Below are 27,475 nucleotides of genomic sequence, written 5' to 3'. Positions count from 1 at the left end.
ATTTAAAATCTTGTGTGAATTGTTCAATTTCTCCCCCACCTCCCACCAAGTGGTGTATGCTTTGGGTTACTACCCATACTGGATTGTTACCTCAAACATGCTGTGACTTTTCTACCTACAACTGGTCACCTGTGATAAATACATACTTTTTTAAGACGGAGTCTCACACTGTCGCCTGGGCTGGAGTGCAACAGCGCGATGTCGCCTCACTGCAACCTCCACCTCCTGGCTTTAAGCAATTCTCTTGCCTCAGCCTCCCGAATGGCTGGGATTACAGGCGCCCGCCACCACACCCGGCTAATTTTTGTATTTTTAGTAGAGACGTGGTTTCACTATGTTGGCCAGGCTGGCCTTGAACTCCTGACCTCATGATCCACCTGCCTCAGCCTCCCAAAGAGATGGGATTACAGATGTAAGCCACTGTGCCCAGCCTGAGAAATAATCTTGAAAAGCCTATTAAATACACTTGCAGTTCCAGCAACATAAATTTGGCTTTCCTACATTCTGGATATACCAATAATAAACAAAGGCATCATGGTTTTTAAAACTTTATTTCAACATTAACTATGCTTACAGAAATACACTCATATTGGTTAATAGAATGCAATTTAACTTATCCTACACAATTTGGACCAAAAACTTGGTACATGGTTTAAGATTTTAAAAAAGGATTTGCAATCTGGTTTATTTTTATCTATTACAAATGTATAAAAGATCTTCCATCAAATGCTGCTAAAGAAGGCAGCAAGAACCTTGAGAAATTTACCTTTGGTTTGCCTCAGAAAAGTAACACGTATTGCACTGCATAAGTTTATAAAATTGGTGCAACAAAACATTGTTGTAATGTTTCAATGCCAGTTTAGAAAGTTCAATAACTAATGGATATGCAAGGGACTGGGAGGGAACCTATGTACACATGTGAAACTGTAAAAGCCAACTGATTTAGTTAATATTGCATGTAGATTGTAAATCTACACAAACCAAGATTCAGATAATTTCTTCAATCTGAATTAACACTATCTGTTCACTTCATCTGCTGAGGTCAACCAGGAAACCAGGAACACCAGTTGTTAAGTTTTTCTAACTTCCGTAAAAAAGAAAATTAACTTTCTTCCTCAGCTTTTCAGTCCAGAAGTGACAATATGCTACAGGCAAGGTATTCCTTCCATTGTCAACATTCATAGGGTGACATGCAATGAGGTCTACTTGGGTTTTAATTTGTATCAGCACTCATATGCAAAATAGTCTCCAAAGTTAATTACCACATGACTTTAGAAGTGACTCTAAAAAATAAAACGGCCCTTCTTAGAAGACTAGAGCAAAAGATCCAGCCATACTTATAAGTCTTATTAAAAAAAAAAAAATGCAGCCCCTTGTGAATTACACAATTTTAAAAAAAGTAGCCCCAGAATAAGAAGCAGCTCTGAAAAGAGGAAAAAATATAACTTAAAATATCTTGAAAACCAATGTGAATACAGGTTCAAAAGATAGTTAAGAGATTCATTTTCATAAGACTACCTAAGAGGCTTATAATATACGCTAGTATTTCAAGTTTATCACTAATTACTAAACATCAATTTACAAATAACATGTTCAATTTTTGTTCTTTTATCCAAAGGGAAAATTCTAGGTTAAATTCTATCCAGTGTGGGGGAGGGGGACTAGAAAATAAAAATATTCAAACAGTTCCATGCAAATATCACATTTTTCAAATGGAAGAACTTCCACCTAGACCAGAAGTTCATACTGCTAATGTACTTTTCATTGAAACAATTTTTAATAAGTACAAATACACGGCATTAAGGTTCAGAACCTAATATAGGCCTGACAATCAAGTCCTTATTTTCTGGAAGAAGGCCTCAAGTCCAATCAATTTCCAGTAACAATGTTTTTACAAATCAATCTAATAATAAGGGGTTTTAATTTCCTTCATGTTTTTGTTTTTAGCACTCTAGTCTTAAGACTAGATTAGAATTAGAATTCCCCAAAAGGCAAATGGTTTTTCTTTGCAGTATGAAAGAATCCACAAAAAAACCTCTTCCCTAAACTAATTCCTAATAACCAATCTGTGCTTAAGATGAATCTTTTTCTATACAATGTAAACGGTAACTTAGGTAAAATGTACCCATGAACATTAAAACTAGTCGTTAGAAAGACTTAACTAGCTTTATAATTTAAGTTTTAAAACATAAATATTTGCAGCTTGATCTTCTGTTGACAATGATTGTCGGAGCCTATAATTCAACATTTACAACGTCCATTCATGCACACAAAACACACACCATTATCACACAACTTACTCCTCATGTCTTAAGAGAAGAATCTTCTGCTTCTTTAAATCTTTGGCCTCCCAGTCAATTCCATGTTCAAACAACTTTTAACTCAAACTTCACTCTCAGATTTTTAACAAGCTTTCCACCCACACATTATTAATGCGTTTCCTAATCTTTCATGTTGTACTGCCAAAATCTGAAACCTGCCTCAAAGAGATCATCAGATTTTTTTAAAAATGATATATAAAGTGGTTATTTCAAAACAGAATATGGGAGGTCAGAATTCAAGATTCCCTAATGGGATCATATTTTATTTTACTGCAATTAATGACTGCTATCAGTAAGAAAAATCCTCTATTGGATTCTTTCATACACTTTGGCAACTGGCCAAAGAACCTACAAAAATGTTTTGAAGTACATGCCCTTTTTCATACAAAGTGCCCTCATAGGAACACTAGGATAGCTGCAATTCATTTGAGGCCTCACCTGTAGAAAGAGGCTATCACACAGACAGCCAGGACACCCACCAGTTTGTGGAGATCCCTGAGAAAGTATGATTTTTAAAAATCTGGACTGTACTTGTTTCACCAGCCTTTTTCACTGTATAAGAAAGTTGCAGCTGGTCTACCAGCACTCATACTACTACCTCTCTTATCCTAGGTTTGCCGCGTAATAGCTATGGCTTTGGAATCTCCCAAGTGATATTCTATAAATGAAGGAATAATTATGTCTCCTAATTCCAGGTTTGCAGTTTCCAAATAACACTTACAGTTCTTTATTGTAAAGTAGCCATATGGACACCAACCATCTATGAGAAAAGGTTTTCCTCAAGCATTTAACACTCTACAATTAGGAATTAGCTGTACCAAAACACATGGGAAAAAAACCAAAAAACTGATGGTTGGTATTTGAGATAAAAATTTGTTCGATATGGAACCTAGTGGTTTATTTATTGCAAAATCAAAACTGATAGCTGTGAATTTACTACATCCACTCAAAATAAATAAGTTATATGAAATACAGATTCTGGCATAGATATAAGATGTAAAAATCAAAATCAATGGATTGAACCTGCATGTTTCATTTGCTCACAAACTTGCACACACTATTATTCTGCAAAATAGACAACTGCAGCAAAGAAAAAGAAAACTGCCCTTTTGCAAACAAGTCTAAAAGCATCCCTCCAAAGCGCCGAACAAAATAAACATGCATATATATGTATAAAGTGTTACTGTTCAACACAAATGCTATTTCTAGGAAAAATTTAACTGCATAGGCAAAAAAAACAAAAACAGAAACCAAAAGAAAAAAAAATGTGCAACATCTTAAGCCATTAAAGCACCAAAATAAAAAACACACCAAAATCACTGTTTTTATGATGATTAACATACACAAATAAAAAATATTGATCAAAACTCAGGAAGTAAATACTTGGACTGACAGAAATGTCTATTGTTGGGAGAATTTTCTTCAATTTAAATGTCTTATCTCTAAAAAAAAATCTTAAAGTGCTAACTTTATATAAAGCAGGCAAATTCTTCAAGTAATTTGCTATTAAGTAAGCCAATTTTTTATAGATCTCAATAAAAAATGAATAAACTAAAGTGAAACAGGAAGATAAGACACGGAGAAAAAAATGACAAGTTGTAGCTGGATAAAGCAATAAAATGCTGTTATACCATCTTAGGCTTCTAATTTCAATTAAACACAGAAGCTAACAGATTTAGGTATCTGCTGGTTTAGTACACTAACTCTCTTATATTTGCTAAAATTTACACAACAATCAACAAACAGGTATACATAAAAAGTCCTAAGGAAAAGAATGCCACTTAAAAATCAACATCAGATACTAATTAAAGCAATCTTAAAAGGTTGTCTGCTACTATAAATGAATATAAAATGTAATATACCTTACAAACTAAGAACCGAAACCTTGTTCAAAGTTTCATTACTCCTGCCCTTGAGCTGCTTCTTCAAGATAGTACACATTAACCAAATGGCGATTGAGGTGTTTGCTGTAATCTTTTCCCTTTCTGAAAGAACGATCACAGAAGATACAAACAAAATCTCCCTTAGCCGCTTTGACTGCCAAGCCTTCCTTTGCATTTTTTCTGCTAGATTCTTGTGGAACTGGCCGAGCCCCATGCAATCCAGAATCATCACTACCCTCTGACATGTTGTCACTTAGGTCACTTCCTTCATGGCTGTGGATGCCTTCATCTTCATCAATTTCCTGAGACTCATTTACTGCCATGGTAGCAGGAGGTGATGCCAGTGCAGTTTTGGACACTGCTTCATGTTCTTCTACTGCTGAAGGGGGAAGCACTGGTGAAACTGCTTCTTCAACTGTTGAATTTATACCAGGGAGATTCTCTCTTATGTTCTGATCAGTGTCCATTTTCATTTCACAAACCATAGTGTCAGTCTGATGTTTACCATTTAAAGTTTCACCCTCTGGCGTATTCAAGTTTTGTCCAGAGGATGAAACATTGGTAGATTCGTTGATATTAGCAGCAAGACCAGGTAGGCTCTCATCTGCCTCTTCTGCTCCTACTTTCTGAAGAGAGGCTTCTTTATTTCCTTCACCTATGTTGAGTAATTTTTGGTCTCCTGATGCCTCTTCTCTTAAATTTTCCTTTGGCAGCGGTGGTGATGGTGGTGAGAGATCCTCTGCGCTTACACTTTCCTTTAGAAGCCGGCTATCTTTAACAGGCACTAAGCCAACTTCAATAAGGACTTGCTCCTTCCGTGCCCTTTCACTCTGCATGTTAGACTTTTCCTTTTTATCTTTTCGGAGAGGAGGCTTTTTGGAAACCGACTCCATGTGAAGGGGAGGCTCTCTGGGAGGTGGCTCCCTCTGATCAGGCTCCTTCTGAACCACCCCCATGGGAGGAGATGCCTCCATCTGAACAGGCTCGTTCTGGACCACCTCTATGGGAGGAGACAGCTCTATCTGAACAGGTTCCTTCTGAACCACCTCCATGGGAGGAGACAGCTCCATCTGAACAGGCTCCTTCTGGACCACCTCCATGGGATGAGACAGCTCCATCTGAACAGGCTCCTTCTGGACCACCTGCATGGGAGCAGGTTCTACCTCGGCAACCTCCATCTGAGCAGGTTCCACGGGAGCAGGCCCCATTTGGGCAACTTCCGTCTGAGCAGTCTCCATGGGAGGAGGCAGCTCCATGTGAGCAGGTACCATTTGGGCACCCGCCATCTGAGCAGGCTCCAGGGGAGGCAGCAGCTCCTTCTGAGCAGGCCCCTCCTGAGCCACCTCCATCTGAACAGGCTTGTCATGAGCAGGCTGTATCTGGGCACCCTCTATCTGAGCAGGATCTATGGGAGGTGGCGGCTCCACCTGAACGGGTCCCTTCTGAATCGCCTCTGTGGGAGCAGGCTCCACCTGAGGAGGGTCCACCTGAGCAGATTCCTTCTCAACAGGTTCCTTCTGAGGAGGCTTACTGCTTTTCTTACTTGATTTATTTTTCAGAGTTTTCTTCTTTGTACTTTTTTTCAAGGAAGTATTTTGCTTTTTATTCTCCTCCACTTTGCTGTCACCCTTTGGCACTTCCTGACTATTATTTTTGGATTTGCTTTCTACCTTCTTTTTCTTTTTTGTTGAAGATTCCTCATCATTCACAGCATCATGTAAAGAATGGGTGTCAACTTCCAGCTTCCTTTTGCTTTTCTTAGTTTTACTGAATTTTTCTGAATTGCTTCCTGTATGCACATCCATTTCTTTCGTCTCTGTTACTGATTTTCGAGTTCTGGTAGTCACCTGAATCATTGACACATTATTAGAAGGCTTTTTCTCTTTTGAGATATCTCTTTTCTCTGCTTTGACGGACTTTTCGTTTTTCTTTCCAGCCACATCCCCTTTTATTTTTGTTTGTTCTATTTCTGTTTTTTCATTGGTAATATCAGGCAAGTCCACCTCTCGTTTTTTGGTTTTCTTTAGTTTCACTTTTGAGACATCCATTGTTTTATTAGGACAAGTAGGATGCTTAGATTTGAAGTGATACTGTAGATTACACTTCTTGGAAGCTGCATAGTCACACACAGGGCAATTGAACTGCCGTGGGTTCACATGTAGCTCTACGTGTTTTTTGAAGTTGCTTCTATCTGCTGTTTTGTAATCACAGTGTGGGCAATTAAGAGGTTTAGGCCCATTGTGAACCTGTCTTGCATGGCGGGTTACTTCGTGTTGATTAGAGGCCACGTAACTGCACTGATCACATTTAAATGGCTTCTCACCTGAAGACAAATCAAAAGTATGAGAGAAGACATAGATTAAGACAAATTCAAGATTAAAATATAAGGAACTGTATATGTAAAGTAACAACAAAGACTATTTATTGAAAATGCTGTATCATGCACCTTACATTTACCATATTTATTTGTATAACATTTCTCTTATCCTTTGACATTGATTCTCAAAAGAGAGGAATAAATCTCAGTCAACCACAAGCTTCAAAAAAGTTCAAGTTAGAGTCCTCAAGTACTATTAAAGAACAGAGATTCTTTAAGACATACACAACTATTGGCAAAGTTCAATTGGGCTCTGGATGTTAATTTGGGGGAAAATTATCAATTTTAATTTTTTGTGTGTGTTTAGTTAAAACAAATGCCTAATGAAGTAGAAAATAAAATTCTGGCCAGGTGCAGTGGCTCATGACTAGAATCTCAACTCTATGGGAGGCCATGGCAGAAGGACTGCTTGAGCCCAGAAGTTACAGAACAACCTGAGCAAAATAAATAAAAACAAAAATTAACTTTGGGAGGCCAAGATGGGCGGATACCTTTTGGCCAGGAGTTTGAGACCAGCCTGGCCAACATGGTGAAACCCCATCTCTACTAAAAAATATAAAAAAAATTAGCTGGACATGGTGCTGCACACCAGTAATCCCACCTAATCGGGAGGGCTGAGACACGAGAATTGCTTTAACTCAGGAGGCGGAGGTTGCAGTGAGCTGAGATCGCACCACTTCACTCCAGCCTGGGCGACAGTAAGACGCTGTCTAAAAAAAAAAATTAGCCAGGCATGGTGGAGTGCACCTGTAGAAGTCCCAGCTACTTGGGAGACAAAGGCAGGAGGACCGCTTAAGCCCAGGAATTTGAAGTAGCAGTGAGTTGTGAATGTGCTACTGTACTCCAACCTGGGCAACAGAGCAAGGCCCTGACTCAAAAATAAATCTATAAATAAAATTCCCGGCCAGGCATGGTGGCTCACACCTGTAATCCCAGCACTTTGGGAGGCCAAGGCAGTGGATCACCTGAGGTCAGGAGTTTAAGACCAGCCTGGTCAACACGGTGAAACCCTGTTTCTACTAAAAATACAAAAAATTAGCCGGGTGTGGTGGCAGACGCCTGTAATCCCAGCTACTCGGGAGGATGAAGCAGGAGAATTGCTTGAACCCAGAAGGTGAGGTTACAGTGAGCCAAGATCGCTCCACTGCACTAGAGCCTGGGCAACCAGAGCGAAATTTCATCTCAAAAATAAATAAAAATAAAATAAAATTCCCGTACTCCCTCCACCCTAATTTTCTTATGGTAAATCTTGAGAAAAATATCTTTCACTCTGGGCTATACTCCCAGATCCTAGATGCAAAAGTTTTGAAATTCTGCTTTAGCCTGAGCAAAGGCTTCTTCTTGAAATTTAATCCTTCTGTCCATCATGGCAAGAGCTGAGTAAATTTTCACTTAGCAAACTTCCTGTGCTAGCATTGCTATTTTAAAGCAAAAATACAAGCCAAGGTAATTATTCAGAAAACTTTCCTGATTTCCTCCCCTCCTCTTTCTATAAAATACATAAAGGAACTAGGTAATGAGAAGTGGCACACAAATAGATATGGTATGTAAAATAAAGTCACAATCACTGATACATACAAAACCAGAACCACCCCCACCCCCAAATTAAAGGCATAAGAGTAATACATTCTACCTGAATACATACCCATCTAGATCACACTCTAGTAAATATTACCAAATGGTATCCATACCCCACTGGTCCAATGGAATGCATAGTAGAAAAACGGAAATTGACATTTATGAAAATTCATCTTAAACATTCTCAAATTCATATCAAATCTTACTAAAACTTTTCATAAAACAAAACTCAGACATTAGGTAAAACCATGTAGATGTTAAGTTTTACATGATTAGAAAATGCCTGGTGATAAAATAATCACCTTATCCAGGTAGTCAAATTGGATATTCAGCTGACTGGACAATTCTTCTCCATGTTGGTCTACTAACAGATTTATAAATATGCAAGTTTCTACAACATGCTACATTACTCTAAACCTGGTTCTATACTGTCCTCTCCAGTGAATGATTTAAATGAAGACAAACATTTTCTTAACATATATGGACATAGAACATAGAAAGATAGGTAGCATAAGGCCTAAGAACTTCTTCTAGATAGAGCTAGACTGGGAGATAAAACAATGAGCTCTGCAAGCTGCTTACTCTGAGACTTTGAGCAAAGTCCTGAAACCTCTCTCGAGTTCAATTTCTTTTTTTCTTTTTTTTGAGACGGAGTTTCGCTCTTGTTGCCCATGCTGGAGTGTAATGGCGCGATCTCGGCTCACCACAACCTCCGCCTCCCAGGTTCAAACGATTATCCTGCCTCACCCTCCCTAGTAGCTGGGATTACAGGCATGTGCCACTAAGCCTGGCTAATTTTGTATTTTTAGTAGAGATGCGGTTTCTCCATGTTGATCAGGCTGGTCTCGAATTCCCGACCTCAGGTGAGCCGCCCTCCTCAGCCTCCCAAAGTGCTGGGATTACAGGCATGAGCCACCATGCCCAGTCTCAATTTCATCTATAAAATACTCTCTAAGTGTTGTCAGCTATAAATAATCTTATCTATGTAAAGTCCTTAACATGAAACAGAGAGCAAGAACTCAAAATGAATTACCTGTAATTGTTCACTTTTGGAACCAACTGGTAACTCTGAGTATGGATAAATAAAAGGCGGACTTGGCCGGGCACGGTGGGTCACACCTGTAATCCCAGAACTCTAGGAGGCATTTTTGCAAAAATATAAAATTTTGGGAGGTATTTTGTAAAAACAAAAAAAAATTAGCTAGGCAGAGTGATGTGCATCTACAGTCCCAGCTACTTGGGAGGTTGAGGCAGGAGAATCCCTTGAACCTGGGAGGCAGAGGGTGCAGTGAGCCGAGATTGCACCACTGCACTCCAGCCTTGGCAACAGAGCGAGACTCCATCTCAAAAAATAAAAAAATAAAAAAGGCTGGGTGCAGTCACTCACGCCTGTAATCCCAGCACTTTGGAAGACCAAGGCAGGCGAATCAAGAGGTCAAGAGCTGGAGACCAGGAGTTCGAGACCAGTCTAGCCAACATGGTGAAACTCCATCTCTACTAAAGATACAAAAAATTAGCTGGGCATGGTGGCACATGCCTGTAATCCCAGCTACTCGGGAGGCTGAGGCAGGAGAATCGCTTGAACCCAGGAGGCAGAGGTTGCAGTGAGCTGAGATTGCACCACTGCACTCCAGCCTGGACAACAAGGTGAGACTCCATCTCAAACAATCAATCAATCAATGAGAAGACTCTTACGTATCCTGTCTTTCCTACATTATGACTAAATAGGTAAGTAGAATTTATCTCTCCTCTTCAAATTTACACTAATAATAAAATAATTATAATTAAAATAGCACTGTTTTATAACTCTAATGAATAAGGAGATCTATACAGCAAGCAAGCATCAATCAAGGTACAAGGGTCTACCAAAGGAATGGTGAACGGAAAGGGAGGATGTAGAAATTTTCTGTTTAAAATTTGATGGCATGATTTATTTCTCCATTGTTTTTCTCCCATAATTTTTACTTTATTGCCATTAAATCTTGCTTATATCATGTCCATCAAGATTTTCTAATTAGTACCTACCTGAATATTAATCTTTTTGCCCTGTACAAACAATTTTAAATTCTTTTTCCCAATTCTAGTAACAGCTTCTCTTCTTTATAAATCTGCCAGTCGTCTGTTTTATGCCTCCGAAATGAATTTACAGGTGTAAGCCAAGACAAAAAGGGAAAGCGTTCTGCAAGATTTATACATATGTAACAAAAATATTTTTAGAAGAATGGCCAGGCATAGTGGTTCACACCTGTAATCCTAGCACTTTTGGGAGGATGAGGTGAGGAAGATTGCTTGAGCTAAGGAGTTTGAGACCAGCCTGGGCAACCTAGTAAGACCCTGTCTACAAAAAAATTTAAAACTTAAGACAGATGTTGTAGCACAAGCCTACGGCGCCACCTACTCCAGAGGCGGAGGTGGGAGTACCATTTGAGCCTAGGAGGTCAAAGCTGCAGTGAAAAATACACAAATACAAGCCTCTCAATTTTTAAAAAATTTTTGAATTAATTCTATTAAAAATAAAAACAAAACAAAAATCTAGAGAGAATGGCAAATAAATTTTTCTCTATTTTTTTTTTTTTTTTTTTTTTTTTGAGACTGAGTCTCTCTCAGCCGCCCAGGCAGGAGTGCAGTGGTGCGATCTCGGCTCACTGCAACCACTATCTCCCAGGTTCAAGTGATTCTCCCATCTCGGCCTCCCGAGCAGCTGGGATTACAGGCACCTGCCATCATGCCAGGCTGATTTTTGTATTTTAGGAGTGATGGGGTACCACCATGTTGGCCAGCCTGGTCTTGAACTCCTGACCTCAGGTAATCCGCCCACCTTGGTTTCCCAAAGCGCTAGGATTACAGGTGTGAACCACCATGCACAGCCAGCAAAGAAAATTTTTAAGTAAAAAGTAATGGGGGCATACAATACATTACCAGCAATAAAATGAAGTCCAATAATGCAACATGGATAAATCTCAAGAACACTTTATAAAAGAATGTTCTAAAACTAGGTACAGTGGCCCATGCCTGTATTCCTAGCACTTTGGCAGGCTGAGGCAGGTGAATTGCTTGAGCCCAGGAGTTCAAAACCAGCCTAGGCAACATAGTAAGACTCCATCTCTACAAAAACAAAAAACAAAAAAACAGGCATGGCAGCGCACACCTGTAGTCCCAGCTACTTGGAAGGTTAAGGTGGGAGGACTACCTGAGCCCAAGAGGTTTAGGCAGCTGTAATTGCACCCACTGCACTCCAGCCTAGGTGACAGTAAGATCCCATCTCAAACAAACAAACAAAAAATGCTATAATGTTCTTTGGTAGGAGACAAAATATCATCCAGGGGAAAGACTGAGTGGAAAGGGCAAAGTGTTTCTGAGCAGAAATATTCCATCTCTTGTTCTTGAGTGATAATCAAATAGGTGAAAGCACAGTCACTGCGCTGTACACTTAAGATCTGTGCATTTTTAAATTTATAAATTATACCTCAATAAAATATTGTTTTTCAAATTTATTCTACAAAGGCTCTCAAACCATTACAATACCTTTCAAACAATCCCAGCTATTTAAAAGAGTCCCTTGGAACCAACGTTATCAATAGAAAAAATAAAAAATATGTATGTCTGGGCAGTGATTCATACCTGTAAGACACAAGAGAATTGCTTGAGGCCAGGAGTTAGAGGCCAGCCTGGGTTAGAGGCCAGCCTGGGCAACACAGAATGACCCAGTCTCCATAAAAAGAAATAGGATATTGGCTGCACGCAGTGGCTCCCCCCTGTAATCCCAGCACTTTGGGAGGCTGAGGTGGGCGAATCACAAGGTCAGGAGATTCAGACCATCCTGGCTAACATGGTGAAACCTTGTCTCTACTAAAAATACAAAAAATTAGCCTGGCATGGTAGCACGAGCCTGTAGTCCCAGCTACTCAGAGGCAGGAGAATCACTTGAACCCAGGAGGCAGAGGTTGCAGTGAGCTGAGGTCGCGCCATTGCACTCCAGCCTGGGCGACAGTGAGACTCGGTCTCAATAAATGAATAGTATATTTAAATAAAAATAATAGTCCCAGCCAAACGCGGTGACTCATGCCTGTAATCCCAGCACTTTGGGAGACTGAGATGGGTGGATCACCTGAGGTCAGGAGTTCAAGACCAGCCTAGTCAACACCACTACTAAAAATACAAAAATTTGGCCGGGCATGGTGGCTCACGTCTGTAATCCCAGCACTTTGGGAGGCCAAGGCAGGCGGATCACGAGGTCAGGAGATCAAGACCATCCTCGCTAACACGGTGAAACACCATCTCTACTAAAAATACAAAAAAATCAGCCGGGCATGGCGACGGGCACCTGTAGTCCCAGCTACCCGGGAGACTGAGGCAGAAGAATGGCGTGAACCCGGGAGGTGGAGCTTGCAGTGAGCAGAGATCGCGCCATTGCACTCCAGTCTGGGCGACAGAGCAAGACCCTGTCTCCAAAAAAAAAAAAAATTAGCCAGGCATGGTGGCAGGCACCTGTAATTTCAGCTACACAGGAGGCTGAGGAAGAATCTATAGCTTGAACCCGGGAGACAGAAGTCGCAGTGAGCCGAGATCGCGCCATTGTACTCCAGCTGGGTGACAAGAGCGAAACTGTCTTGAAAATAATAATAATCCCCAATTAGCTGAAGTGGTGGCATGTGCCAGTAGACCTAGCTACTCAAGAGACTGAGGCAAGAGGATGGCTTGAGCCCAGGCATTTGAAGTTGCAGTAAGGCATGATCACAACACTGCATTCCAGCCTGCACAACAGAGTCCCCAACTCCAAAAACAACAACAAAATTACTTATTTGTGAGCTTGTATCCTATAATATGTAATCTGAAACTCAGTATCTTCTTAGTACTAAGATTGGAGACAGCAAATACTTGTTTTTAGTACCCAGCATACATACAATAGCTAGTGGCTACTACTAGTTTTTAAGATACCATTAAAATACTTGCTATACTGTTAACAACAAATACTAAAAATCATTTTTAAAATATAGCAGGCAAAACTCAAAACATTTTGCAAACCCAAATACAATGGTTTCAGGCAAAGATTATCAACTGGTATAAAACATCATAAACATTTAAACAGTGACAAGACAAAGTATTACTAATTGAACAAAAGGATAAAAGTATGTAGTCATTCTAAATACAGTGACCTAACATTATATTAATGGATCAACCACATGTGACTTTAAATGAGGCTTATCATTTGTGAGAAAGATTATCAAGCATTTAAATTTAATTTACAATAATTAAATTTAGTTTACAATATAAGGGACAGAAGAAAAGCTAAATGACACCATGAAAAAACAAGTGGACATATCCAGAAGGAAGGACATTCTACAGGAAAAAAGGTCTGTAAAATGGGGATAATAGAACTCATGCAACATAAAACAGTTATGAAGACTAAAACTAGTTAACACTAATATAAAGCTCTTGGCCAGGAGCAGTGGCTCACACCTGTAATCCCAGCACGTTGGGAGGCTGAGGCAGGCGGATCACCTGACATCAGGAGTTTGAGACCACGCTGGCCAACATGGTAAAACCCCATCTCTACTAAAAATACAAAATTAGCCAGGTGTGGTGGCGCATGCCTGTAATCCCAGTTACTTGGGAGGCTGAGGCAGGAGAATCACTTGAACCCAGGAGACAGAGGTTGCAGTGAGCTGCGATCACACCATTGTACTCCAGCCTGGGCAACAAGAGCGAAACTCCATCTCAGAAAAAAAAAGTAATATTACTGCTACTACAAAACTCTTAAATATTTCACTAAAAAGCTAGAGTACAACTATCAACAGGACATGATGCCAAAGTCTGAGATTGCATCCACGTTACCATCAGAGAATGAAACCAAAAAAACACCCAAAAATAATAAAACCAGGTTTCTGGTTAAGTGGCACCACTCAATGGCTTAGAGGTTTAGGGAAAAAAAACACTCAAAGTACATTAGTGTGACAACCATGTAGGGTCAAGAAAGGCTAGCAAGCATACTATAGGACACCTTCATAGCTGTTCAAATAAATCAGAATCTGCAATATAATCAAGTCTGATTATCAAGTCTTGTTACTAACTCATGGCAGCAATGTCCAGTAGAAAGATAATGCATATCACACATGTAATCTTAAATTTTCTAGTAGTCATACTACAAACGTAAAAAGGAAACAGGTAAAATTAATTTTATTACTTTTTAAAGCCAATGTATATAACAGTTTTGCCATATGATCAACTTGAAAAATAAATATTTAACATTCTTTATTTTTTCTCTAACCTGCTTCAGAGAAAGATAGTCTTTTCTTCATACTGTTTGAAATCTGTGGCCGGGCACAGTGGCTCACACCTGTAATCCTAGCACTTTGGGAGGCCAAGATGGGCAGATCACTTTAGGCCAGGAGTTCAAGACAAATTACAAAAATTAGCTGGGCATGGTGGCACCTGCTTGTAATCCCAGCTACTGGGGAGGCTGAGGCATGAGAATTGCTTGAACCCGGAAGGCAGAGGTTGCAGTGAGCTGAAATCTATGCCACTGCACTCCAGTCTGGGGGACAGAGTAAGACTCTGTCTCAACAACAACAACAAAAAATCTGGTAAGTACATATTTTATAAGTATCAGTTTAAACTACTACTGCTTCAAAAGCTTAATGTGGCTAATGGCTACTCAGCTGAATAGCACACATCTAAGGTAAGGTAATTACTAACTTAAGGGGGACAGGCCTACATAGGCTTTTGTAACAGCAAGATTGAAGATACTTTTCCCACAGGGATATACTTTCTAAATCTGTATTCTAATCAGAAGTGGTAGTTCGGCCAGGCGAGATGGCTCATGCCTGTAATCCCAGTACTTTGGGAGGCCAAGGTGGGCAGATCATGAGGTCAGGAGTTCGAGACCAGCCTGACCAACATGGTGAAACCCCATCTCCACTAAAAATACAAGAATTAATCGGGCGTGGTGATGTGCGCCTGTAATCCCAGCTACTCAGGAGGCTGAGGCAGGAGAATCGCTTGAACCTGGAGGCGGAGGTTGTGGTGAACTGAGATCACACCACTGCACTCCAGCCTAGGCAACAGAGCAAGACTGTCTCCAAAAAATAAAAAATAAAAAGTAAAAGTGGTAGTTCACCAAGAGTCAATCAGGGCTACCATTCAAGCAAGATCACCGATGCTAACATTACTTTTTAACTTGTCCACTTACATACTTTAATAGGGACTTCTTTATCGAGATGGAGTTTTGCTCTTAATGGCATGATCTTGGCTCACCGCAACCTCTGCCTCCCAAGGTTCAAGCAATTCTCCTGCCTCAGCCTCCTGAGTAGCTGGGATTACAGGCATGCACCACCATGCCTGGCTAATTTTGTATTTTTAGTAGAGATAAGATTTCTCCATGTTGGTCAGGGTGGTCTCGAACTCCCAGCCTCAGGTGATCTGCCCACCTTGGCCTCCCAAAGTGCTGGGATTACAGACTTGAGCCACAGTGCTGGCCAATGGGGACTAACTCTGAGCGGTGATGGTGATTGTTTCAGTCCCTACAGTGGACGAATCTCTCATGTCACGGTCCTACACTCTTACTATAGCTTAATAAATTGGCATCCTAGATTGTCATTTTCTTTTTCAAGCTAAGATTTTGCAGTCAGTCCTCAAAAGCTCTACCAAACCTTGAAACAGAACAAACCTAAATTTCAGGACCTGAGAAGCTAAGAAGGAATCCCTGACACTTGTCAACCACATATTGTGAGTCTCAGCTTTATACTGTTAGGAGAAATGTGAGAAGTAGGGGTTAAAGGATCAATCAGCCTTGGTGTACATTAGTTTAACTTTTGTTGGAGTCACGGAACACTTCAAAGATTTGATGAGAATTAAGGCCCCTCCTCCCAGAAAAAGTGTACAAAAAAATTTCATTTTCAGGAGGTCCACCTTTGGATTCCATGTCCTCAGATTGACAGAACATTGATTTTCAAATTCTGACTTCTAAATTATATTAAAAATAAATAATAAACGACTCGGTTACAAGCCCTTAAAAGAACTTCCCTAAAATGGTCGTTGACTGAAAATGATAGGAAAGTTCCCATTTCTTACCAACCTGAATGAGTACGCATATGTCTAGTTAGATGAGTCTTCTGAGAACTTGAGTAAGGACAAAGTTCACATTTATATGGGCGTTCTCCTGCAAATTTCAATAATGAAGAGTGTTTAAATGTCACAAAATAAGCCAAATACAATTCTTACTAACAATGCAACAATATTCAGTGCTCAGCACATTTTAACAAGAATTTCTTTTTTCCTATTTCTGGCAAAAAGATCAATTTATCATGTATTTAAAATGTAAGTTATTTATTTCAGAAACTATGACTACATTATTTTGGCTTTGCTGACAAAAAAAGCATTGACTTTCTGAATTCTCAAAGCCCTTTGAATTTTCACAGTGATACTGCATGTTAATACATTAAGTAGCGAGAAGTGAAAAACTATCTTTATAAGGTACAAAGCATATTTTTGTTATATAAGATTCACCTTTTAAAAAAGTCTACCCCAACTGTCTGATGCTATTAACACTGTTTTTTTTTTAACTTGTAAATGACGAATCTACTACCATTTGAAAGTGTTAGCTTAAAACAACAATACTTTTGAGTGAGAATGTAACTGCTTTATGCTAAAAATTTTCAAGTGGTAGAGTTCCAGACCAGACTGGGCAATACAGCAATACCCCATTTCTAAAAATTTATTTTAAAAAACTAGCCTGGGGCTGGGCACGGTGGCTCATGCCTGAAATCCCAGCACTTTGGGAGGCCGAGGCTAACAGATCACGAGGTCAGGAGTTCAAGACCAGCCTAGCCAACATAATTAAACCCCACCTCTACTAAAAATACAAAAAAAAAAAAAATTAGCCGGGCACAGTGACATGTGCCTATTGTCCCAGCTACTCAGGAGGCTGAGTGAGTCAGGAGAATCGCTTGACCCCGGGAGGTGGAGGTTGCAGTGAGTGAGACCTCATCTCATTAAAAATAAAAAATAAAAAATAAAGCCTGGGCTGAGCATGGGGATTGAGGCCCCCAACTGTAACCCCAACACTTTGGGAGGCCAAGACAGGTCAATCACTTGAGCCCAGGAGTTCAAGACTAGCCTGGGCAACATAGCAAGACCTCCTCTCTACAAAAAACAGAAAAATTAGCTAGGTGTGGTGGCGCATGCCTGTGGTCCCCGCTACTTGGGAGGAATGAGATGGGAGGATTGCTTGAGCCCAGGAAGGACGAGGCTAGTGTGAGTCATGATTGTACCACTGTGCTCCAGCCTGGGTGAAAGTGAGACCCCATAGTCTCACTTGGGAGGCTGAGGCAGGATGATCACTTGAGCCCAGAGTTTGAGGTTGCAGTGAGCTATGATGGCACCACTATACTCCAGCCTCGAGTATAGAGAGAGATCCTGTCTCTAAAAGTAAAAATAAATAAAAAACAGTAAGTTAAAAAGAAAAACATAAGAGAAGATCATCAATTTTCTTTTTATTGTTTTTTATGAGACAGGGTCTCACTCTGTCGCCCAGACTGGAGTGCGGTGGCGTGAACATAGCTCCTGCAGCCTGGACCTCCCGGGCTCAACAGATCCTCCCACTTCAGCCTCCTAAGTAGCTGGGACCATAGGTGTGGCAACCAAGCCCAGATAATTTTTTTTTTTTGGTAGAGACCAGGTTTTGCCATGTTGCCCAGACTGGTCTCTAACCCCTGGGCTTAAGCAATCTACCTGTCTTGGCCTCCCAGAGTGCTGGGATTACAGGCATAAGCCACCATGCCCAACCAGTTACCAATTTTTAAAACAAATTACAAAAGTTACAGGGACTGAAGACTAGAAGCCAGTGATTTAATACTGAATAATTTTAAGACTCAAAGGTAGGACATGTATATTCTTTTTAGACACGGCTATCAACAACAAAACAAGGTTTTTTTGGTTTTTTTTGAGACGGAGTCTCCCTCTGTTGTCTATGCTAGAGTGCAGTGGCGAGATCTCAGCTCACTGCAAGCTCTGCCTCCTGGGTTCACACCATTCTCCTGCCTCAGCCTCCTGAGCAGCTGGGACTACAGGCGCCCGCCACCATGCCCGGCTAATTTTTTTTGTATTTTTAGCAGAGACAGGGTTTCACCTTGTTAGCCAGGATGGGCTCGATCTCCTGACCTCGTGATCCACCCGTCTCGGCCTCCCAAAGTGCAGGAATTACAGGCGTGAGCCACCACACCCAGCAAAACAAGCTTTTAAAAAAAGGTGTACAATTTGTTTTAATATAGTCTCCAGACACAAGATAATTATGACCTTGGTAAAGTTACTAAAACACCCCGTTTCCCCATCTGTAAAACTAACAGAATCTTCATTCCCTGTAATTGCAAAAGTTTAAATAATACATGCAGAGCATTTAACACTGTGTCTGGCACATAGTAAAGCCCTCAATAAATGTCAGCTATCAATTTTGTCTAAGACAGAAACAAATGTGTCTAATAAAATAAGGAAAAGGTGGTACACAGAAAACAAGAATAGGCCAGGCATGGTGGCTCATGCCTGTAATCCCAGCACTTTGGGAGGCAGGCGGATCGTTTGAGCCCAGAAGGTCGAGGCTTCAGTGAGCCGTGATCATGCCACTGCACTCCACACAGGGCAACAGAGCGAGACCCTGTCTCAAAACAAAAAACAAACAACAACAACAAAAAGAATGGTGATAGGTGGGAAATGTGTTCCTAGTAACTATTCTTCTGTAATTCGCTGGTAGCTATGTATTAGCTGTAAAGAGCTGGTAGCAACAAAATGCCTACCTTATGACCTGGAACAATCAAGATAGTTTTACATTAATGGAATTCTGTAAAAAAGGGATATACAAATAGCCAATAAACACATGAAAAGATGAACATTATCATTAGCTGTGAGGGAAACGCAAATCAAAACCACATGAGATGAAGACTTCATACCCACTAGGATAGCTGTAATCACAAAGACAGATGTTAACAATATTATTGCTGAGAATGTGCTGAAATTGGAACCCTCACACATTGCTGGTGGGACTGTAAAATGGCATGGCTAATTTGGAAAACAGTTTGGCAGTTACCCAAAATGTTGCTACTATACTGCCCCACAATCTCACTCTTAGGTATACATCCAAAAGAAGCAAAAACATATGTCCACACAACACTTAAACATGAATATTCATAGCAGCATTATTCAGATTGCATATTATGATGCCACTTATATGAAATATTCAGAATAGGCCAATCTATAGTGAACTGTATATGTAAATTGTATCTCAATGAAGTTGGAAAAAATTAAATACCATTGCAGATAAACTTGAAGAATCAAAAATAATTTACTTTTAAATTCTTTTGTTTTATTATTTTTTGAGACAGAGTCTCGTTCTGTCGCCCAGGCTGGAGTGCAGTGGCACGATCTTGGCTCACTGCAACCTCTGCCTCTCGGGTTCAAGCGATTCTCCTGCCTCAGTCTCCCAAGAAGCTGGGACTTCTCGTATTTTTAGTAGAGACAGGGTTTCACCATGCCAACCAGGCTAGTCTTGAATTCCCAACCTCAGGTGATCTGCCTGCCTCCCAAGGCGCTGGGATTATAGGCATGAGCCACCTCATCCAGCCTGCTTTTAAATTCTTTACCACAGATGACTTTATCTGTGTAATTCCACAAACTAGGCATAACTCTCCTCTAGAAAGCTTAGTTACCTACAGATTTTTCAGTTACACATACAGGCAAAAAGGTTTTCTTTAAAAGTAGATTTTGTGAACTAGTTAAATAACAAAACCACTAAACTAAAGAGGTCAACCTGAATGAAAGTAATCCCCAGCTCCCAACCTCCCCTGGTTTTGGTGGAGGCTGAAGTGAGTGGAGATTGCTGAACTTTAAATGCTACTTTTGTTTTTGGTTTTTTTTGAGACAGAGTCTCATTCTGTCGCCCAGGCTGGAGTGCAGATGCGCAATCTCGACTCACTGCAACCTCCACCTCCCAGGTTTAAGCGATTCTCCTGCCTCAGCCTCCCAAAGTGCTAGGATTACAGACGTGAGCCATCGTGGAAGGCTTTTTTTTTTTTTTTTTTTTTTGAGACGGAGTTTCGCTCTATCGCCCAGGCTGGAGTGCAGTGGCCAGATCTCAGCTCACTACAAGCTCTGCCTCCCGGGTTCACGCCATTCTCCTGCCTCAGCCTCCCAAGTAGCTGGGACTACAGGCGCCCGCCACCTTGCCCGGCTAGTTTTTTTTTTGTACTTTTTAGTAGAGACGGGGTTTCACCATATTAGCCAGCATGGTCTCGATCTCCTGACCTCGTGATCCGCCCGTCTCGGCCTCCCAAAGTGCTGGGACCACAGGCTTGAGCCACCGCGCCCGGCCGGAAGGCTTTAAATGTGATACTTGTATATGACCTTGGGAACATCACTTCAGGCTTTTAAATCTGAAGTTTTCCCCTCTGCAAACATGAACTATCATCACAGATGCTATTTTCCTCAATGGATTGTTCTGAAGATTAGCACAGAAAAGAAGACAGCACCTAACACTGGGCACAAGAAACACAATTAAGCCCATTAAGTCAATCAGAAAACTGGGCTACTTACAAGTGGAAATGAGAAGTAATTCCTGAACACTATCAATTTAAGTGATTCCTGTCTTTTCTACTCTTCCGCACCAGATGAATTTATTTTCCATAATTTTCAGAACTATCCATTTAATACAAGAGATACTTTCGGAATTTACATAGTCAAAATATTAACCTTCAATCTATACATCACCCAATTGTTTTAAAATGTAAAAAAAGGCCAGGTTCAGTGGCTCACGCTTGTAATTCCAGCACCCTGAGAGGCCGAGGCGGGCTGATCACAAGGTCAGGAGTCTGAGACCAGCCTGGCCAACACAGTGAAATCCTGTCTCTATTAAAAAATTTTTTAAAAAATAGCTGGGCGTGATGGAACGCGCCTGTAATCCCAGCTACTCGGGAGGCTGAGGCAGGAGAATTACTTAAGCCTGGGAGGCGGAGGTTGCAGTGAGCCGAGATCGCGCCATTGCACTCCAGCCCGAGCAACAGAGCAAGACTCCGTCTAAAAAAAATATATATATATATATATACACACACATACACACACACACACACACACATATACATACATAAAAAAATGGATGGACACGGTGGCTCATGCCTGTAATCTTTGGGAGGCCGCGGCGGGCATATCACTTGAGGCCGGGAGTTTGAGACCAGCCTGACCAACATGGAGAAACACCATCTCTAATAAAAATACAAAATTAGTCAGGTGTGGTGGCACATGCCTGGAATCCCAGCTACTCAGGAGGCTGAGGCAGGAGAACTGCTTGTACCTGGGAGGCGGAGGTTGCAGTGAGCCAAGATTGCGCCACTGCACTCCAGCCTGGGTAACAAGAGTAAAACTGTCACACACACACAAAAAAAGAATCAGAATGAAGGTAATACCGGGGAAAAATAAGCATTAAGACCAAATAAACCAGGCATGGTGGCTCATGCCTACAATCCCAGCACTTCATTAGGCTGAGGTGGGCAGATCACCTCAGGTCAGGAGTTCAAGACTAGCCTGGGCAACATGGGAAACCACATCTCTACTGAAAATACAAAAATTAGCCGGACATGATGGAAGCCACCTGTGTAATTCCAGCTAAATGAATATGATGTACTTATTTATGAGTTTAGTATACATGATGGCTGGGATTTAAGATATTGTAGGTGAGGCTGGTTTAGTCTAACAATTTGTCTAATTCAAACTGTCAAGTGATTAATGGGGTTGTATCCCCAAGTAACTTTCATTTCCTACTCTACATATTTTTATAATGCTTGACCTTTACTTCTGAAATCAAACGATTTCAAAGCATGGAGACAATCACAGGTTATGACGAATTCCAAAGGGACTACAAATTCTTTTACTGGACTAAATTTTAAAGCATTCGACACATGAGCCACCCATCTGCTGGGGCCTAGCAATCTTGTAACAGAGGTCATTCTTGTAATGGAATCTCACCTGCAAGTTTTATTGTTTAAGCCTACCACTTAATAGTTTCAAGTCTTTGGGATGTAAAAAATAACTAAATAAAATAAATTTTTAAAAATTAAGTCGGCTGGATATGGTGGCTCACACCCATAATCCCAGCACTTTGGAGACTGAGGGCAGATTACTTGAGTTCAGGAGTTAGAGACCAACCTGGGCAGCATGGCAGAAACCCTGTATCTACAAAAAATACAAATATTAGCCAGGTGTGGTGGCATGCATCTGTGGTCCCAGCTACTTGGGGGACTGAGGCAAGAGGGTCACTTGAGTCCAGGAGGTCGAGGGTGCAGTGAGCAGTGATCACACCACTGCACTCCAGGATGGGTGACGAAGTAAAGCTATCTCAAAAAAAAAAAAAAATTGGCCAGGTGCGGTGGCTCACACCTGTCATCCCAGCACTTTGGGAGGCTGCGGTGGGTGGATCACGAGGTCAGGAGTTTGAGATCAGCCTGGTCAACGTGGTGAAACCCTGTCTCTACTAAAAATACAAAAACTTAGCTAGGCATGGTGGTGGGCACCTACAATCCCAGCTACTCGGGAGGCTGAGGCATGAGAACTGCTTGAACCTGGGAGACAGAGGTTGCAGTGAGCCAAGACCATGCCATTGCACTCCAGCCTGGGGAACAGAATGACACTCCGTGTCAAAAAAAAAAAAAAAAAAATTTAGCCAGACACAGTGGTGGGCGCCTGTAATCCCAGCTACTTGGGAGGCTGAGCCAGGAGAATCGCTTGAACCCTGAGGCAGAGGTTACACTGAGCCGAGATCGTGCCACTGCATTCCAGCCTGGGCGACAGAGCCAGACTCTGTCTCAAAAAAAAAAAAAACAAAAAACAGTTTCAACTTTTTTTATACAGTTGCGCTTAGTATGAGTTCAAACACACTAAACACAATTGTCTGAAAAATACATTTTCTACATGTGTTTGCTTTCATAGGAAAATAGTTTCAATTGGTGATAATCCCACCCATGTTTTAAAAACTATCTTCTCACATTTCTTTTTTGTAGACAAAGACAAGTTGTTCCATTTAGGAACTCAATGCTATAAGTCAAATGTTTCCAAGTTTGAGGCTTTTGTTAAGTGGAGATATGCAAGGTTAATCACTGAGTTTTCCTTTTTATATAAGCCCTCAATTCCTTTCAGAAACTATACTGCATCTTAAATGTGTTCACTGTCACAGAAATAAATATAGAAACTTTTTTTTTCTGTTTTCTTTTTGAGACGGGGGTCTTTCCATGTTTCCCAGACTAGTCTAGAACTTCTGGGCTCAGGCAGTCCTTCTGCCTTGGCCTCTTGAAGTGATGGAATTACAGGCATGAGCCACCATGCACAGCCAGTCTAATTTGCTGAAGGTAAATCCCAAGTTAGGATATGTACTTTAGGAAGAGCATGGTAAGATCTCTTGGCTGTTTCTCCCAGGTAACATTCTGTGCTTTACATGTAACTTCACATAATCCTCCCATCCCAGATATTGTTACTCCATGGAGAAATTTCTGAACAAAGAGGTTAAACAACTTGTGCAAGGTCACAAAGATAGCAAAAATGGAACCTGGATTTGAACCAGAGTCCTTTTTCTCAAGCACTACTTAACCACTCAAGTAACAATCAGAAAAGAGAACTGAACTTATGGACTAGAAAGCTTCTCTTACCTGTATGAGTTCTAACATGCTGAACATAATTGTTTTTTCTGTCTGAAAAATAGTTGCATTTTCCACATGTGTACACTTTCCTTGGAAAATGGTTTCTTAAATGTTTCCTCCAGTGATACTCGCTCACTGTTGTGTATGTACAAATGATGCACTTGTAGACTCGCTCATTATCCCCAGCTCTGGTGTGGTGTTTCAGGTGTGCAGTATAGTGATCGTATCGATTGGTATTGTAGCCGCAGCGGTCACAGCGAATGGGGCCCTTGGAGAAATCTCCCTCTTCTGCAGTGGAAGAGCCAGATTCCCTGGCTTTTGCCTGCTTCTCCGCACTCTCTTCCACAAAAAATTTCTTAGCACTGTGAACTCTGATGTGATGCACAAACTGTTCTTCAGATTCTGCTTCATACTGGCATGGCTTACAGCGAAAGGGTTTGGTCTTCGAGCTCTTGCCTTTGTCCTCTGCTCCAGGTGTTTCAGGAGAAAGATCTTTATTTGAGCTGTAAATCTCTGGAGCACCTGATGCCTCAAATACAGGCTGAGGTTCTACAACGCTGAGTTCCAAACTTCTCAGTTCCATGTTTTCCAGTCCATGAGGTTCACCTTTTATTTCAGCAGACTCTTCAAGTCCTTCTCCTTCTTCACTATCTGAAAAGTTGTTATCCCCAACAGGCATCAATTCTGCCATCTGTCTTTCTTCACCGACCAGGTAATCACAGCAGCTGCCATTTACTTCCCCAGTTAAGGCTACGTTTGCCAGCATAATAAGCTGAGGTGCGGCCAGTTCAGCTTTGGAAAGGTCATGCAAGTCATACATGTCGTTAGGCAAGGCCATTCCAATGTTGCCACTGCTGGTAAACAGCCCTCCTCCTCCAGAAGACTGCCCCATTACCTGGGTGGCCATAACTGTATTCTGAATTAAAAACAAAACAAAACAAGAGCACCAGTTTAAACACTGCTGTTACTGGCTTAAAACCACATCACTGTAAATCTTCATAACTTAAAAATTTTCCAATATGATCTTTATAACTCAGTAAACTTCATCACCTATTAAAAACAAATCTTTAAAACAGCAGTTAATTCCCAATAGTCTTTACGGCAATCAAAAAAAAAAGTCTACTATCCCTAGAAAACACTTCTACCAATTGTTTGACTTAACTCATTCACCATCCAGCCACTGGCATGTGGTCCCTCAAGCACTTTTAATTGTTCTGGTGGGGATAAAAAGTAACCTTCATTTTTACTGTTAAAATTACTCCAAAAATTCAAAACATTAGTAAATTATTGTCCTCCCAACTTTTCCCCCCTTCAACAGTTCAATGGTCTGAATCAGAAAGCCCAGAAATCCACAAGCCATTCAGTGCATTTATTAAGTACACAAACACATCTGGAAAGTAGAAGCCTGCAATAATTGTTCAACTTAATTGGATTTCGCATGAACTCAACTAACTCCAAAAGAATAAACTACTGTGAAAAACTACCACTACCAGTCAGTCCCTTAATTTTTCGACAACTCCACAGGCTTAAAAGGAAAAACATTATGGACCCCTTTTCTTGTGAAAAAGGAAGTTTGATTTATTCAAAACTTCACAAATAAAAATTAATAAGCTTATTTTTCTGCAGGCTGAAGTTCCACAACACTGAATTCCAAGCTTTTCAATACGAATAAAATCATCGTGGAACTCAACTCGACAATCAGCAACTTTCTTGCATTGTGCTTGACTTGGCCTACTTGCCTAGTGGAAGCCATTACAAGATCACCTTCTTGAAAACAAGTTGGGCTTTCTAAATGCTACGTTACTTCTCAATCTAAAAGGTGCCATTCTCAAACGAAGTGTTCACTTGCAAATTAAAAGAAGTAACAAGTTCTAAGAAAATAAAGTTAAACCGAAAATACAAAAAGTAATCCGCCTCATCCAAGTGTATAAACACAAACCGGTTTAGTTCTACGTACCAACAAAAGTTGGAAGCAAATGCCATCACAGAAAACAGGGCGAAGGCTGTCCTGGGGCTGAACAGCCCAAGCTACTCGGCAATTTGGCCCAACATCGACTTTTCTAATCGCTCCCTACCCCCTAACTGCCACCCCAAATGGAATTTTAACGATTGTTAGGAAGACCGTCCAAGCACAGCCCGAAAGCCCAACATGCCGCACGAATTCCTCCGTGCTGCTGCCACCAGCGCCTGCCTCGGCTGCGGCATTCCTAACTGAAATAGGCATTCGGCCATTTTCTCAAAATACCAAACACAAAGCAGCTCTTTGCAAACTCGGGCGCTCTCGCTTCCTCTCGCCTCGGCCCGCTCACTGCACATATTTACACACCAACTCGCGGGAGTCGCCCTGACACTCGTCCCGAGCCTTTTCCTGCGCTCTCCAACACTAAAACGGGGGAAGGGAGCAAGCTCGGGACGCTGTTTGGCCGGACCGAGTCCTCCTGGAGTCCAGGCAGCCCCCTCCCCAGCCCTAGGGCCCCCGTCCCGAGAAAGAACGGAAAGTTACCGCGCAGCCGGCGTCCGGGCTTCTCCGACCTCCCCCGGGCCCCTCCGACCGCCCCGGGACTCGCCCAACGCCCAGGGCCGGGGAGGCTCCGCGGGCGCCCTCGCGAGGCGTCGGGCTCCGAGCACCGGAGAGGGCCCCCACGCGGGCCAGCCGCCGCCCCCGCGCCCCGGAAGTTTGCGAACTTCACTCCCCCACGGCGCCCGGCAGGACGCGCGCCCCAGCCCCGCCAGCTCCAGCGGTCGGGTAGCCGGACGCGGGGGCCAGCGGCGCCGGGCGGCCGAAGCGCAGAAATCGCTGTCCAGCCCCGCTGGCGGAACCGCCCGGGCTCCGGGGCTGACTCAACCCGCCCGGCCGCACTCAACGGCGCCTTCCGGCGACAGGGAGAAGCCCTGGGGGAGGGGACCAGGAGGGCCGCGGGCCGGCGCGGGGCTGCGGTGGGACCCGGGGGCAGGAGGAGGAAGCAGACGAAGTTTCAGGACTAGGGGCCCGAGCAGCTCCGCTCCTTGGTCTCAGAGGACCCGACTCGGAGGAGCGTCCGGTCAGCGCGGAGGCGGCGTCTCGGCCTCCAGTGGGGAGGGGGTCCAGGCGACGCGCCGCTCCCAACAAACGCCCCCAGCCCCCGGGCGGCGGCTGTGTAACCCGATCCTGCTCGGCCGCCAGCCCCCGCCCGGCGCGGCCGCCGCCGCCGGAGCCACAGTATCTGCAAATCAGCCCTGGACAGCGCCTGGCTCCTAGTCCTTCCGCGCCCTCCCCCTCCCGCCACCGCCGCCACCCGGCCGGCCCTCCCCCAACCCTGACCGAGCCCCCAGCCCCGCGCCGCACTTACCGGCCTTCCTCGGGGAGGAGGGGCGGGCGACCCCAAGTCGCCGCTCCTTCTCCTACTACTTTTCTTTGTTGCTGGAGTTTCGGGGGAGGGGTGGGGGAGGGTGGAAAAGTTGGGTGCTGGGGCCGTCGAGGACCAAGAAGGCCAAAGAGTGGGGCTACAGAGGGTGCTCAGACCTCCGGGCCTCGCCCTGCCGTCTCGGCTGCCGCCGCCGCCGCCGGGGTCTGGGGCCCCGGGCCTCGGCGGCGCTCGCTCCGCTGCTGCGCCGCGAGCTCGCGGGAGCCGCACATTCCAACACAGGACGCTGCGCCGCGCACCCAGT

The 27,475-nt window shown here is 42.6% G+C and overlaps 1 protein-coding gene across 3 annotated transcripts; it reads right to left on the bottom strand.

The window, feature by feature from the left end:
* Window positions 1–534: 534 nt before the first annotated feature.
* On the bottom strand, window positions 535–27,475 carry REST (RE1 silencing transcription factor). 3 transcript variants are annotated; one of them, XM_021938592.2, is made up of 4 exons: window positions 27,157–27,475; window positions 23,837–24,743; window positions 16,234–16,317; window positions 535–6,527 (listed from the first exon to the last, which is right to left on the bottom strand). In XM_021938592.2, the coding sequence occupies exons 2-4, from the start codon at window positions 24,732–24,734 to the stop codon at window positions 4,222–4,224; spliced, it is 3,288 nt and encodes a 1,095-aa protein (XP_021794284.2). In that variant the 5' UTR covers window positions 24,735–24,743; window positions 27,157–27,475; the 3' UTR covers window positions 535–4,221. The 3 variants fall into 3 exon arrangements, with proteins under 3 accessions (XP_021794284.2, XP_031520334.1, XP_031520335.1); XM_031664474.1 differs by lacking the exon at window positions 27,157–27,475 and adding an exon at window positions 26,331–26,459; XM_031664475.1 differs by lacking the exon at window positions 16,234–16,317 and having other exon boundaries at window positions 27,157–27,455.

Source organism: Papio anubis, chromosome 3 (assembly GCF_008728515.1).
Source record: "Papio anubis isolate 15944 chromosome 3, Panubis1.0, whole genome shotgun sequence".
Taxonomy (NCBI): Eukaryota; Metazoa; Chordata; class Mammalia; order Primates; family Cercopithecidae; genus Papio; species Papio anubis.
The sequence above is the reverse complement of the archived record's forward strand: the minus strand, read 5'-3'. Positions and strand labels throughout refer to the sequence as shown.